Source organism: Giraffa tippelskirchi, chromosome 3 (assembly GCF_054371585.1).
Source record: "Giraffa tippelskirchi isolate mGirTip1 chromosome 3, T2T-mGirTip1v1.2.pri, whole genome shotgun sequence".
NCBI classification, from domain to species: domain Eukaryota; kingdom Metazoa; phylum Chordata; class Mammalia; order Artiodactyla; family Giraffidae; genus Giraffa; species Giraffa tippelskirchi.
The window spans coordinates 98,805,269-98,819,364 of record NC_137277.1 but is presented as its reverse complement, the minus strand read 5'-3'; the positions used below and the strand labels follow the sequence as shown (position 1 = coordinate 98,819,364).

Sequence of the window (14,096 nt, the reverse complement as noted above, 5' to 3'; positions counted from 1 at the left end):
CACACAGGCTATGTTGTGTTTATGAGTATGGCTCTTCAAAGGAGCTTACCTAATCAAAGAACTCCAGTTACCAGTGGGACTTCTTATTTTCTCAGTTTTAAACACAAATTCTCCTTTTCAGAAACTGAGAGCAGTGTCAATCATTCATAAGTCAAAAATATAAGAAATATTTATACTTTTTAATGTGATTATTACAGTGTCAAATACATTATGTTTCTTACCCTGAGCTTGCAGTTTTCTTAGCAATTTGGCATCTGTATTATCTAGAAATTCAGCGCTGCCAACATTTGGAGGTCGACCTTTCCGACGTCTTATCCTGGATTCCTCTCTTGCTCGCTGTCTATCTGGATTTGGTGGTCTTCCTCTACGACCTTCCATTGCCCTGATACGGGGAATGACATCCTCTTCTTTCAAAAGACACCACTGCATTCCCTTTTAATTAACATTTTATAGAAATAATATATTATAAGCAAAATAAACACAGGTGGTCAACATGTCAGAAATAATTCTAAGAAAATTCACAGATATTTTGAAATTTATAGAGCTATTACAACCTTTAGGGATTTTACTTTTTAAAATAAATTTATGTTTAGAGTTATTCATGGACTTGGCACATTTTTTATATTCATAATAAATTCAACTTTAAATACAAGGATTTCTATATATATATATGTATAAACATATAAATAGATATATATTTAAAATCACCATTTCTGAAATATAATGACCATAAAGTTGGCAGATATTTTAAAGTATTAGTTGTGTGATGATACCTCTATGGATTTTTCTCATGGACTACCAGTTAAACCAAACATTAAGCTATCCAAATAACAGATGAAAGCTCTCTTTATAGAAATACAGTTAATACATCCAAGAAGGAATCTAAGAGTTAATGTATTAGAATTTTGCAATACTTGATGAATTAATCAAAGTATTGAACTTAAATAGTTGCCATCCACCAAAATGAGAGACAACTAGACAGACATAAGTCTCCTGATGGAGATTGAATTCATCACCTATAAATTAGTCTTGCCCTCTCACAAAGGGAAATCAAATATATATTAGACTTAATTACTATAACTTCACAGGAAAAACAGGATGAGAAGTATATATTTAACTACACAGCAAATCCAGTCTAGGAAATTCTACAAACTTCAACAGTTTCTTCAACAGATAAGTTTCAAGAAGTAAAAAAAAAAAAAAAGATGTACCAAAAAATCCCAATGTGTAGACCTTATCTAGATATTGATTTAAATAGACAAACTGTTCAGAAAATTATGGCAATTAAAGGACAACTTAGTATTTGAACGGTGACTATTATTTGAAATCAAGGAACTATTGTTTCAAAGTGTGATAGTGGTACCACGGTACTCTTGTAGATAACAAGGGTTCTTATCTTTCAGAGATATGAATGGATACTTTTATAGAGGAAATAAGATATATAATATTGCTTCACCAAATTATGGAAGACGAGAAGTAGGTGAGTATATCTGCAAAATAATATTGGCTATATGATAATTTCTAAAGCTGATGAATATATGGTGTATATTTGAGATTTCCCACTGTAAGCCTGCTGATGGAAACACATTTACCAGCATAATGGTAATGTATTATAGGAATAATCCTGTGCAGTGTGTAGATACCATCAGAGTCTGGTTTTCATTATCCTTTGTATGTCAATCAAAACAAATATATTATTGTTTGTGATGACCTGCTTTTCTCTTAAAAAACAACACTATTTTACCTATTTACAGTCCAAATCAATATGCTCAGATATTAGAAAGGCATTCTTTTAAAATAATCCTTCTAAAGTAATTCACTTATTTCTTATTTCTTTTAAAGAAATAACTCTTTTAGTGTAAAGTTTGAGAAAATGTTTTAAGTGTGTCATTTTCTTAAAAAGAATTTCAAATTAGGAATTTAGCTTCAACCACTGTGGGCAATTCTGCAACCAAAAGTAATCAAAAGTTCTTGAGTTATATTTTATGCCATGATACTTACACTTGGAGAAAGGATTCTAAGAATATTTCAACTCAAGAGGTACTGAAAAATATAAATACCACTTCTGCTACCATAATGGATGGTGGTTACATCCCACATTCCAAGCACTATGCTTAGTTCCAGGCATTTCGATTATATTACGTCCTTTAATCTTCACAATAGCATCATCTAATACAGTGGATTTTATTGTATTTACTTTATAACTGAGAGAATTCAAGCCCACCTGAATAATTTCTTAAGCTATGGAGACAACAAGGAACCGAACTATGATTTGAACCCAATTCTCTCACTCTAAAACCTGTGCTCTTAACTACCACATGTACTTTTTTAGTTGATGTTACAAGATGTTCTTAAACTTGATAAATGACTGAACCCAATATTCAGTCATGAAACCACAGCCAAGCTAATGGCAAAGTAGAACTGTGTCAGGAAAAAAATTAATGAATATAATCCATGTATAAAATGATATCTTTTCAGTAATTTCCAGGTAAAAATAATTTCACAAATTAATTCTGAGGAAAACAAGGATTTATTTTTGCTGAGATTTCAATGAAGTCAACAGAAACAAGAGTTGTACTAGCTTCATTTTCATACCATAAACCACTAAGAAGGAAGCCAAGAAACTATTTTTATGTTCACCACAATGAGAAGCTTTTGATTAGTTCAGGTTTTCATTTTTCTATTATGCTCTTAGGCACCAAGGCAGTAAGCATCACATAAATTGAAAAATATAAAAGTGACATTTGTGACACTTGAAGAAGAGAAAGACTAATAAAAGAGTCTGTAAAGGAATCTGTATTCAGTTTTTAAGGTACCTTATTAATAATAAAATCAACTTTTAGCCAAGATTTAAAGGGTTTGATCTGTTTTTCTGTTTTTATCCAGGTACAATTTTACACTTATGTATTATTCAGCTTAGTGTCAAAAAAGAAACAGAATATGCTGGCACCCAAGCTTACCAGACAATATAGTGACATTGTCATTTACATTTTTGCCCTTGACATTTCTAAAGTAAATGCTTTCTAAGGGAGTTGCATATATTGGACTACATATAATGTCTTTTGATTCCTGGATTTTAGAAAATAAGAAATGGATTGTTAGGAATCTGAAGCTTATATTAAAGGTTTAATTCACTGAGTAGCCAAAATTTATTCAAAAAAAGAAAGTTAACGTATTACTTTCTTTTTCTTAGTTTAAGAATAACATTAAAGTTATTTTCATGAGAAAAATTAGAATTTTGTTGGAGTTACTTACAACTAATTCACAGTTTAGCATTATGTCTATTTGTAGCTACTTTATGGTGTCAGAGCTTTCTATATCATAAACTTTACAGCATAGGGATTCTTAATCTTGATAACAAAGTTTATTAATATCATATACTGAATAACACTTGAAAGATGTTAAAGAGTAAGAACAGTTATCTATGCTTGGAAATGAGTTTCATCGGTTAAAATCAGTTGAGAAAGATATGGTTTGACACAATTGTTTCCACAATGCTGACTATGCTTTCCAGTTACTCATAGTATGTTACCCTCAAAGACTTAGGACTGTCAAGTATCTCCTTTCTACACATGGATTCATATAGTTCACTTCCTAGTATAGGCCCTTGCCTAGAAATCAAAAACCCTACCTGGTAGGTTAGTGACATAAACTTCCAGACTTTCAGTTTTTTGGTACTGATCTCTCATGTTCTGTGTCCATATATGCCCACAGCTATGTTGCACTAGGTGTGACAGTTAACAGCAGAATTGAATTAGAACCCTGGTTGTTGACTCGCAATCTTTTGTTCTTTACTTATTTGAAAAATAGGTGGGCCCTGCAGCAGGGTTGGGGGCACTGAGTGGAGCAGTGCATGCATGGGCCCTTTTGAAGGAGGTCACCATTATCTTCATTACCTCCACTAAAGTTTGGCCCCAGGTAAATACCTCCACTAAAGTTTGGACCCAGGTAAATAACAGGGAGGGAACATAGCCCCACCCATCAAGAGAAAATTGGATTAAAGATTTACTGAGCATGGTCCTGCCCATCAGAACAAGACCCAGTTTCCCCCTCAGTCAGTCTCTCCCATCAGGAAGCTTCCATAAGCCCCTTATCCTTCTCCATCAGAGGGCAGACAGACTGAAAACCACAATCACAGAATACTAACCAATCTTGTCTAACTCAATGAAACTATGAGGCATGTCATGTAGGGCCACCCAAGACAGACAGGTCAATGAAGAGAGTTCTGACAAAACATGGTCCATTGGAGAAGAGAATGGCAGACCACTTCAGTATTCTTGCCTTGAGAACCCCATGAACAGTAAGAAAAGGCAAAAAAATAAGACACTGAAAGATGAACTCCCCAGGTTGGCAGGTGCCCAATATGCTACTGGAGATCAGTGGAGAACTAACTCCAGAAAGAATGAAGAGACGAAGCAAAAGCAAAAACAAAACCCAGTTGTGGATGTGACTGGTGATGGAAGTAAAGTCCGATGCTGTAAAGAGCAATATTGCACAGGAACCTAGCATGTTAAGTCCATGAATCCAGGTAAATTGGAAGTGGTCAAACAGGAGATGGCAAGAGTGAAAATCAACATTTTAGGAATCAGTGAACTAAAATGGACTGAAATGGGTGAATTTAACTCAGATGACCATTATATCTACTACTTTCATGCACTGGAGAAGGAAATGGCAACCCACTCCAGTATTCTTGCCTGGAGAATCCTAGGGACGGCGGAGCCTGGTGGGCTGCCGTCTATGGGGTCACACAGAGTCGGACATGACTGAAGCGACTTAGCAGCAGCAGCAGCAGCGGATATCTAGCTACTTAGAAGCTATCCCTTAGAAGAAATGGAGTAGCCCTCAGAGTCAACAAAAGAGTCAGAAATGCAGTACTTGGATGCAATCTCAAAACGACAGAATCTCTGTTCGTTTCCAAGGCAAACCATTCAATATCATGGTCATCCAAGTCTATGCCCTGACCAGTAATGCTAGAGAAGCTGAAGGTGAACAGTTCTATGAAGACCAATAAGACCTTCTAGAACTAACACCCAAAAAGGTGTCCTTTTCATTACAGGGGACTGGAATGACAAAGTAGGTAGTCAAGAAATACCAGAAGTAACAGGCAAATTTGGCCTTGGAGTACAGAATGAAGCAGGGCAAAGGCTAATGGACTTTTGCCAACAGAACGCACTGGTCATAGCAAACACCCTGTTCGAACAACACAAGAGAAGACTCTACACATGGACATCACCAGATGGTCAATACAGAAATTAGATTGATTATATTTTTTGCAGTCAAAGATGGAGAAGCTCTATACAGTCAGCAAAAACAAGACTGGGACCTGACTGTGGCTCTTTGAACTCCTTATTACCAAATTCAGACTTAAGTTGAAGAAAGTAGGGAAAACCCCTAGATCATTCAGATATGACCTAAATCAAATCCCTTATGAATATACAGTGGAAGTGACAAATAGATTCAAGGGATTAGATCTGATAGATTGCCTGAAGAACTACGGACAGAGGTCTGTGACATTGTACAGGAGGCAGGGATCAAGACCATCCCCAAGAAAAAGAAATGCAAAAAGGCAAAATGGCTGTTGAGGCAGCTTTACAAATAGCTCAGAAAAGAAGAGAAGCTAAAGGCAAAGGAGAAAAGGAAAGATATACCAATTTGAATGTAGAGTTCCAAAGAATAGCAAGGAGAGATAAGAAAGCCTTCCCAGTGATCAGTACAAAGAAATAGAGGAAAACAATAGAATGGGAAAGACTAGAGATCTCTTAAAGAAAGTTAGAGATACCAAGGGAACATTTCATGCAAAGATGGGCTCAATAAAGCACAGAAATGGTATGGACCTAACAGAAGCAGAAGATATTAAGAAGAGGTGGCAAGAATACACAAAAGAACTATGCAAAAAAGATCTTCAGGACCCAGATAATCACGATGGTATGATCACTCACCTAGAGCCAGACATCCTGGAATGTGAATGCGAAGTCAAGTGGGCCTTAGGAAGCATCACTACAAACAAAGCTAGTGGAGGTGGTGGAATTCCAGTTGAGCTATTTCAAATCCTAAAAGATGATGCTGTGAAAGTGCTGCACTCAGTATGCCAGCAAATTTGGAAAACTCAGCAGTGGCTACAGGACTGCAAAAGGTCAGTTTTCATTTCAGTCCCAAAGAAAGGCAATGCCAAAGAATGCTCAAACTACTGCACAATTGCACTGATCTCACACGCTAGTAAAGTAATGCTCAAAATTCTCCAAGCCAGGCTTCAACAGTAACTTCCAGATGTTCAAGCTGGATTTAGAAAAGGCAAATTGCCAACGCCTGTTTTATCATTGAAAAAGCAAGAGAGTTCCAGAAAAACATCTACTTCTGCTTCATTGACTAAGCCAAAGCCTTTGACTGTGTGGATCACAATAAACTGTGGAAAATTCTTCAAGAGATGGGAATACCAGACCACCTGATGTGCCTCCTGAGAAACCTGTATGCAGGTCAGGAAGCAACAGTTAGAGCTGGACATGGAAGAACAGACTGGTTCCACATTGGTAAAAGAGTATGTCAAGGATGTATATTGTCACCCTGCTTATTTAACTTATATGAAGAGTATATCATGAGAAACGCTGGGCTGGATGAAGCACAAGCTGGAATCAAGATTGCTGGGAGAAATATCAATAACCTCAGATATGCAGATGCCACCACCCTCATGGCAGAAAGCACAGAAGCACTAAAGAGCCTCTTGATGAAAGTGAAAGAGGAGAGTGAAAAAGTGGCTTAAAATTTACCATTCAGAAAACTAACATCACGGTATCTGGTCCCATCACTTCATGGCAAACAGATGGCGAAACAATGGAAACAGTGACACACTTCATATTTTTGGGCTCCAAAATCACTGCAGATGGTGACTGCAGCCATGAAATTAAAAGACCCCTGCTCCGTGAAAGAAAAGTTATGACCAACCTGGACAGCATATTCAAAAGCAGAGACATTACTTTGCCAACAAAGGTCCGTCTAGTCAAGGCTATGGTTTTCCCAGTAGTCATGTATGGATGTGAGAGTTGGACTACAAAGAAGGCTGAGCACTGAAGAATTGATGCTTTGGAACTGTGGTGTTGGAGGAGACTCTTGAGAGTCCTTTGGACTGCAAGGAGATCCAGCCAGTCCATCCTAAAGGAGATCAGTCTTGAATACTCATTGGAAGGACTGATGCTGAAGCTGAAACTCCAATACTTTGGCCACATGATGCAAAGAACTGACTCACATGAAAAGACCCTGATGCTGGGAAAGATTGAAGGTGGGAGGAGAAGGTGATGACAGAGGATGAGATTGTTGGATGGCATCACCAACTCAATGGACATGAGTTTGGGTAAACTCCAGGAGTTGGTGATGGACAGGGAGGCCTGGTGTGCTGCAGTCCACAGGGTTGCAAAGAGTCGGACATCACTGAGCGACTGAATTGAACTGAACTGTTTGTAAAAATTAACAGCATTGCAGTCTTGCCAGTGGCTCTATATTGCCTACCTTATTGTGAAGTCTCCCCTTATTCCTTATCAACAAAACCCTGACTGTAGCTGAAGAGCATTTTGCTTAGTGTTTTATCTTTCTCAGACTATAAGCTTCTTTAAACCAGTAATCATAACTTCTATTTCTTTTGTAGTCTTCAGTTTCTCTATGAATATTAGTTTTGCCTAAAAGCCAAGACTTCAAGTTCATTTCTGTACTGTTATGTGTTCATACTTTCTTTATGGAAAATCCATTTAAGGAAAATTTTGGGGGAAAAAAATGCTTGAAATATTAAATATTAGCCAAAATATTAACTTATTAAATATGAAAAAGGCTCTTTTCAGTATGAATGATACTTTTCTTTTCTCAAGGAAGTAAGACACTAAAAAAAAATCTTAAAAAGGTACATCTCAAATAGAGAAAACAACATTTTTTTCCTAAGTCACTTTTAACTTGATCCTTCTTTGCATATTTTCTTTTCTTTGCTTTTTTGGCCTGAATACAGTAGACATTTATTGACCTTTGCTGGTGAACTTCCTGGTTGAAAAAATAAACTTAACTGTTATATTTATGCTTAAATGTTTTGTTCTCTATAATTCACAAAAATATTTTGCAATGTAGATTATCATATATTTCAAAATAATCTTGCCATTAACATTGTGAAACCATCATATATTTCTAACAAAAATGTGAATATTTTTCACCTTTTTACCTAAGAATCATATTAAGGTAAATAAAAGAAACCCTATTTTTATTTACCAAAATCTGCCTAGCTCAACCTTACTTTCTATTATTCTGACACTCAAAAACAAAATAAAATAAAAATAATCATAGACATTAGGTTCAACCAGTCCTTACAATATGATGAGAATTCTACAAGAAATATATTTACCATATTGCCTTTTCGAAGGAGTTTCACTGGCTAAAATAGTTAAAACAATTTCGTAAAGAAGGTAGCCAGGCTAGTGTATCATGTGTCTATAAAGAGTGTATGGTTCATTTTATTTCATGAAATCTATCATCCTTAAAATCATGATTTTTATAGAAGCTAGTAGGAAGTTTTTGGTAGCCAAGATCAGTAGATACTAACAAGTGGCCAGTTTTACAAATCTCTCACCACTTTTGTAGACTGAAATAAACAAAACTGATAATGGATCGATTAAAGCCCCCTCCACACTCTAATTTCTTGTGTCAACTCTATCTTATTTAATTAACAGCTTCTCTTTTTAATTTTAAAAAGGTAATCATTAAATTGTTGTCATTTAAGGATGAATTTACTAAATTTTAATAAATATGAACTCTCACGGTGTTGTTGTTTAGTTGCTAAGTCATATCCAACCCTTTTGCAACCCAATGAAATGTAGCCCGCCAGGCTCCTCTGTCCATGGGATTCTCAGGCAAGAATACTGGAGTGGGTCGCCATTCCTTCTCCGGGGGATCTTCCTGACCCAGGGACGGGACCCGTTTCTCCTGCATTGGCAGGCAGATTCTTTACCACTAAGCCACCAGGGAAGCCCCATGAACTCTCAGACCTCTCATTTTACTGTACTATACACAATTAACCAATACTTTCAAAAACGTTTGCTGTTAATAAATATATGTATAATCATAGTCTTAAGCTCAGAAATATTTTGTCAAAATAATTAACATAAAATAACTCTGCTTCTCTATTGCAGATATTATCTTCTAACAAAAATTATCATTTCCTAAATTTCATCTGTAAAATATAGAGTACCACTGCTGTAAGTTTTTGAAATATCTTGAGCAAAATTAGAACTTATAGAACTGCTGTTTCAGTTGTTTTTTGGTTTTGGTAAGTTTAAGAGAAAAAATATGAAGAAGAAATATATTTTCCAATGCAAATATTTTATTAGGAGAGTGATTAAGTATAATAATGAATCTATAAATATAGCATTACATTTGTAATCAAACACCCAAAATAAATATATGTAGCTTGGAAAACTGTAGCAGTAACATTTAAAATCATTATGTAAAATTTCCATGTATTTGGAAAACCAAATGCTTAGCTTTTTTGGATTATATGGGTAGATGTAATTATTTTTAAATAGGAAACTGTTTTTCACATTATAGATGCAATACAAGCAAATTTTAGGAATTGTGAAACATGTAAGAACATAGGTAAAAATTAGATCCACTCTACCACCAACCATTACATCCATTATTAAATTTTTGACACATTTCCTTTCAGTCTTTCAATATGCACAGTTTTATTTTTCAATTTACGTACACCATCAGACCATTTATACAATTTGTATAAAAGCCAACCTATTATAAACATATACAGATCATCACTACTTGGAAACAGTGTTTGTCTCAAATTATATCTTCTACAAAATTTAGGCCAATCAAAATTATTGCACATTAAGATACTTTAACAAAGATAGGCAATCTTTGTTCATTTTCACAGAAAATTACTATATAATTATATATATTTCTAATTAACCATATGCTTATACATATTGATCATACACTAAAAAAGTATGTTTCTTTAACTACACGCATCTCTAATGAAGTAAACTTATTTTGATTACTTACCTTTAATTGTTGTTCTCTAAAAGTATCCTGAAATAAAATCAACTTATATTTTTTAAGTTGAGAGAAGTGTTCTCAAAATTGCTAATATTTTCTCTTAGCAGGCTGCTGAAATGTTGGCAGCTTAACATAGTCTCGATCTAACAATTCATCATTATTTCCTTGATTGGAACTGATCTCTCAATAAGACAATATGCTTTGGAAAACACTGATTACGTTTAATAAAACTGAATGGATGTCAAAGAACATTCTGCTCTGCCTAATGAGGCTTCATAGATTGACTCTAATTACCACTGATACAAAACTAAAGTCCTTTATGTACTGGATGGCAATTAGCTTCCCTCTCTAGAATAAAATTCTATTTAACTTAAAAACATAAAGATATCATTGGCATATTTAAATGAGACGGTTATATTAATATGAATGAAAAGATTAAAAGATGGGAATTTTAAAATAAAATCATTATTGCCTTCTAATGTTTGTGACTTAAAAACTGATCTGCTATATATGAAGTGTATAAAATAATGCTGTAGTTCACTAAAATTCTAAGAATCTGGTAAGTTACACAGATTTTTAAGTTAAAAAAAGAAAAATCCTAGAATATATTTTCATAAACAAGTTAAACCTCAGATGAATTTTTGGCATTTTAGAATTACTAGTAAAGAAACAAGTGGATGTGGACATAACTTGTTTCATAAAACGTCATGGATGACAATGGAAAATAGGTCACACAATGAATGTAAAAGATCACTTGTCAGAAATCTTGAGTTTAGTTAGGTTTCTACCTGGTTGAGATTGTGTAATCTTGGAAAACTCCCTTAATCTCTGAGCTCTCAAAAGGAATGAATCTCTTGAAGAATTAAGAAGTCATTTTCTACTTCTATAAATATAAAATTAAAGGGTAAGATAGTATGGAAAAACTTGCCCATTCACAATAGAAAATATTAATCGCCAGAAGAAAATCTTTCTGGGCATTGTAATGGGAAAAAAGAAAGTTCAATCAAGAAGGAAAATACCAACTTCAGTTGGCTGAGCATTTTAACCCTTTAAAACATTTTCATCCATATGATTTCATTTTAACCTCATCACCATCCTGCCTCATAGGCAGAAGGAAAATTATGATTGTCCCTATTCTGCAGATAAAGAAACTGAAGTAAAAGAGGGCATGATTTTGTTGCTTGAAATCATAAAACTATTTCATGGATTAACAAGAATCTAGGTCTCCTCACTCCATAACTAGGACGTCTTTCAATGGAGCTAATAAAGGGAATAATGAGCAAATGTAGCTGAATCTAAGTATGGAATAAAGGCAAACCATTAAAGGAAACATAGGAAATGAGGTTTTAGTGGTAAGTTCTTTGTGGTGATTGGTGAAGTTATGTACTTAACCCTTAAACTCAAAGAGAGCTGTGGTGATAGTTTCATAAATGTGTATAATTATTTAAAAATTCAATTTCTGCAAAAAGGAGAAATTTCATTCATCCACTATTACGGAATTCCCCCTAACTCCATCAAAAAATTATCACACTTGTGACAATAGATCATGTAGTATGGCATAATAAAATGGGTAAGATCCTCCCCAAAACTAAGGCATATCTATCCTCTCTCAGACTGACTTAAACAATTTTTTTTTCTCTTCAAAATTTTTTTTTAATGTTTACCTTTCAGGGAACTAATGTTTTCCTATATTTCTCATGAACATGCAGATACTTTTATACCTATATAAACTATCAAAATTAATGACAGAATTAACAAACAGGATAAAGTTTACTTAAATTTGAAAAATAAAAAATGCCAAAGCTCCTTGTTACTGAAACACAGTATATTGAGGCCTTGTGAGTGTCTACCACAAAGTTATATGTATAGCTATAAGAATTAACTAACAAAAAGCAATGCTCCAGAGTGAGTGAAATTTACTTCATTTAGTTTATGTTACTACTTTTTGGTTCAAAGACTGTACTTTTTAAAAAGTGGATACCTGTGGTCCATCTCTGGCTTCATAGAAGTCACCCACTCTTATTTTTGCACTGAAGCTGAAATTGTCCCTTGAGATATCCATTATTCCATTTCTGCTGAGATACTGAAAAAATCACATATTTTTCCACTTCAGGTTTTAATAATTACAACCCAGCTTTGATGTATAGCTATCTTCAGGACACTATGGTTTTGTATACTCTATTAAAGGGCTATGGCTTTAATAGGAGATCAATTTAGGTTAAGCACATTCATTAGTCTCACACAAGAGAATATTTTGTGTTAAAGAACTCTGAGAAAGGAGTGTACTTTTTTTCCCATAAGCAAGCTTAATAGGCACCAAATGTGTGTTATTTGGTGAAAAGTATGTACCTTTATTACTTCAGGGTACTGCCTAAGTTTCTTTCCACATGGAGCATAATATGCTACTTCTCCTTGAAGGCGCCCTCCAAAGTTTCTTATTCTTGTCTCTCTCTGCCAGCTACACATAATAGAAATGAGGGTTATAACATACTTAGTTTTAAGAAAACTTTTAAAAATAAAAATTAAAAAAATTTAAGAACACATGCTCTTTAGACAACACAAAAAATACAAAGAAAAATATAAACAGCCAGTCATACAATTCAGATACATTTACTAATAAAATAATTGAGATTTTTGCTAAGTAATTCAACTAAAGTTAATCAAACTCAATTTACAAATATTAAACAAATATTAAAATTTTAAGAAATCACACTGGCATGACTTTGGGTATTTGTACATGTTCAGTAATGTGTCAGGGTGTATTGAATTTATATTTGAAAAGCTTTAAATGAGAAGAATAAAGCAAATTTGGCTCTCTGCTCTTTGGGGATCACAAACTTGCAGTGTGAAAATTCTCAGTTCCTATTCAACCATTTTAGCCAAACTCTGCTTAAGTCTTTCAGTTTTACCTACAGTGGCTCTCACCATACTTTAAATCTATCTTCACAAAAACTTCTAACACTCTTAACTGTGTCCCTGCTTTTTGCCAAATGATTTGCTCTTGCAACTTTTTCAATCATATTCCCACCTGGCTGCATATGATCCCATCCCAGCTCTACCATACCTAAACCCAGCAGTTAGGCTTAATTTTAGTTTTCTGATATATCAACCTCACATATATCAGCTTTGCTCTTCTGCTTTAATAAATACTATGCAGTACATTCACTTCTGTTAGTAACAGTAGAGAATGAGAAATCAAAACATGCATAAATATGTGGGGCAAAAGCATAAAGATAAATCTTATTTTGCATACCCATATTCCAAAGGAATACGCAGTTCACGTTCATCTGTTACTCTTCTCCTTTTGGAAGTGCCTTCAAGAAAATTCAACCAGTTAACATAAAAGATTAGTTTATACACATGAAAAATTTTTGATAGTTTTGAAACTTTTCTTCGAATAATGTGTCTTAATGACTTCAATTATTTAGTGTATTTCTGCAGTTTGTACATTATTTTTAGATTCTTTTCAACAAAACACACTGTATAAAGTAGAGGGTTTTTTTTTCCTTTGGTTTGCATGACATAATAGCTAGTATTTATTTCTCTCTAATGAAAAGATGATGAAAGTAAAAAAGTAAAGCTTTTCTCTCATCTTGTTATTAAGGAAATGGCTAAAGAAGTAGGAGGAAAATAGCAGATAGAGGTTTTGGGAAACTATGTACAGTTGTTTTCTTTGAAAATGTGAGTTTTAAGATGTTGAAAAATTTCAACAGTTGGATCATACATTTAAAAATAATATAACTTCTATAGCCATATAAATCCATAGTCAAAAGCACTTTAATTAAAGTACAAAGAATAGCATTATAATTATATGGAAAATTTTTCATGACAAAGATCAAGCTTCACCAATACAAATTGACACATCTTAAATAAGCTGAATATCATATTGGTTCATGGCAAATGAAAACAAAACTAGAAATTTTCAAGAAAAGAGTGACATGTGTAAAATAATATATTATTTTATAATACACGCCTATATTTTCTTAGTTATTGAGTTGAGAATAGAGACTAATTTGAGAGTAATAATGCAAAACCTTTTAAAGAAGACCTCTAATAGTTTATAG

General features: G+C 34.0%; 1 protein-coding gene across 8 annotated transcripts in view; it reads right to left on the bottom strand.

Annotated features, from left to right (window-relative positions):
- The window catches only part of BAZ2B (bromodomain adjacent to zinc finger domain 2B), a 414,086-nt gene that overhangs the window by 101,863 nt on the left and 298,127 nt on the right, over positions 1-14,096 (bottom strand). For 4 of the 8 annotated variants that reach the window (XM_081582778.1, XM_081582779.1, XM_081582781.1 and 1 more), the window contains 4 exons: positions 13,286-13,346; positions 12,382-12,490; positions 12,014-12,115; positions 222-432 (listed from right to left, as the gene is read on the bottom strand). In XM_081582778.1, the coding sequence (XP_081438904.1) occupies positions 222-432; positions 12,014-12,115; positions 12,382-12,490; positions 13,286-13,346 (483 nt within the window). The remainder of the gene's footprint in view (positions 1-221; positions 433-12,013; positions 12,116-12,381; positions 12,491-13,285; positions 13,347-14,096) is intronic. The other 4 variants (XM_081582783.1, XM_081582780.1, XM_081582784.1 and 1 more) reach the window with 1 other exon arrangement.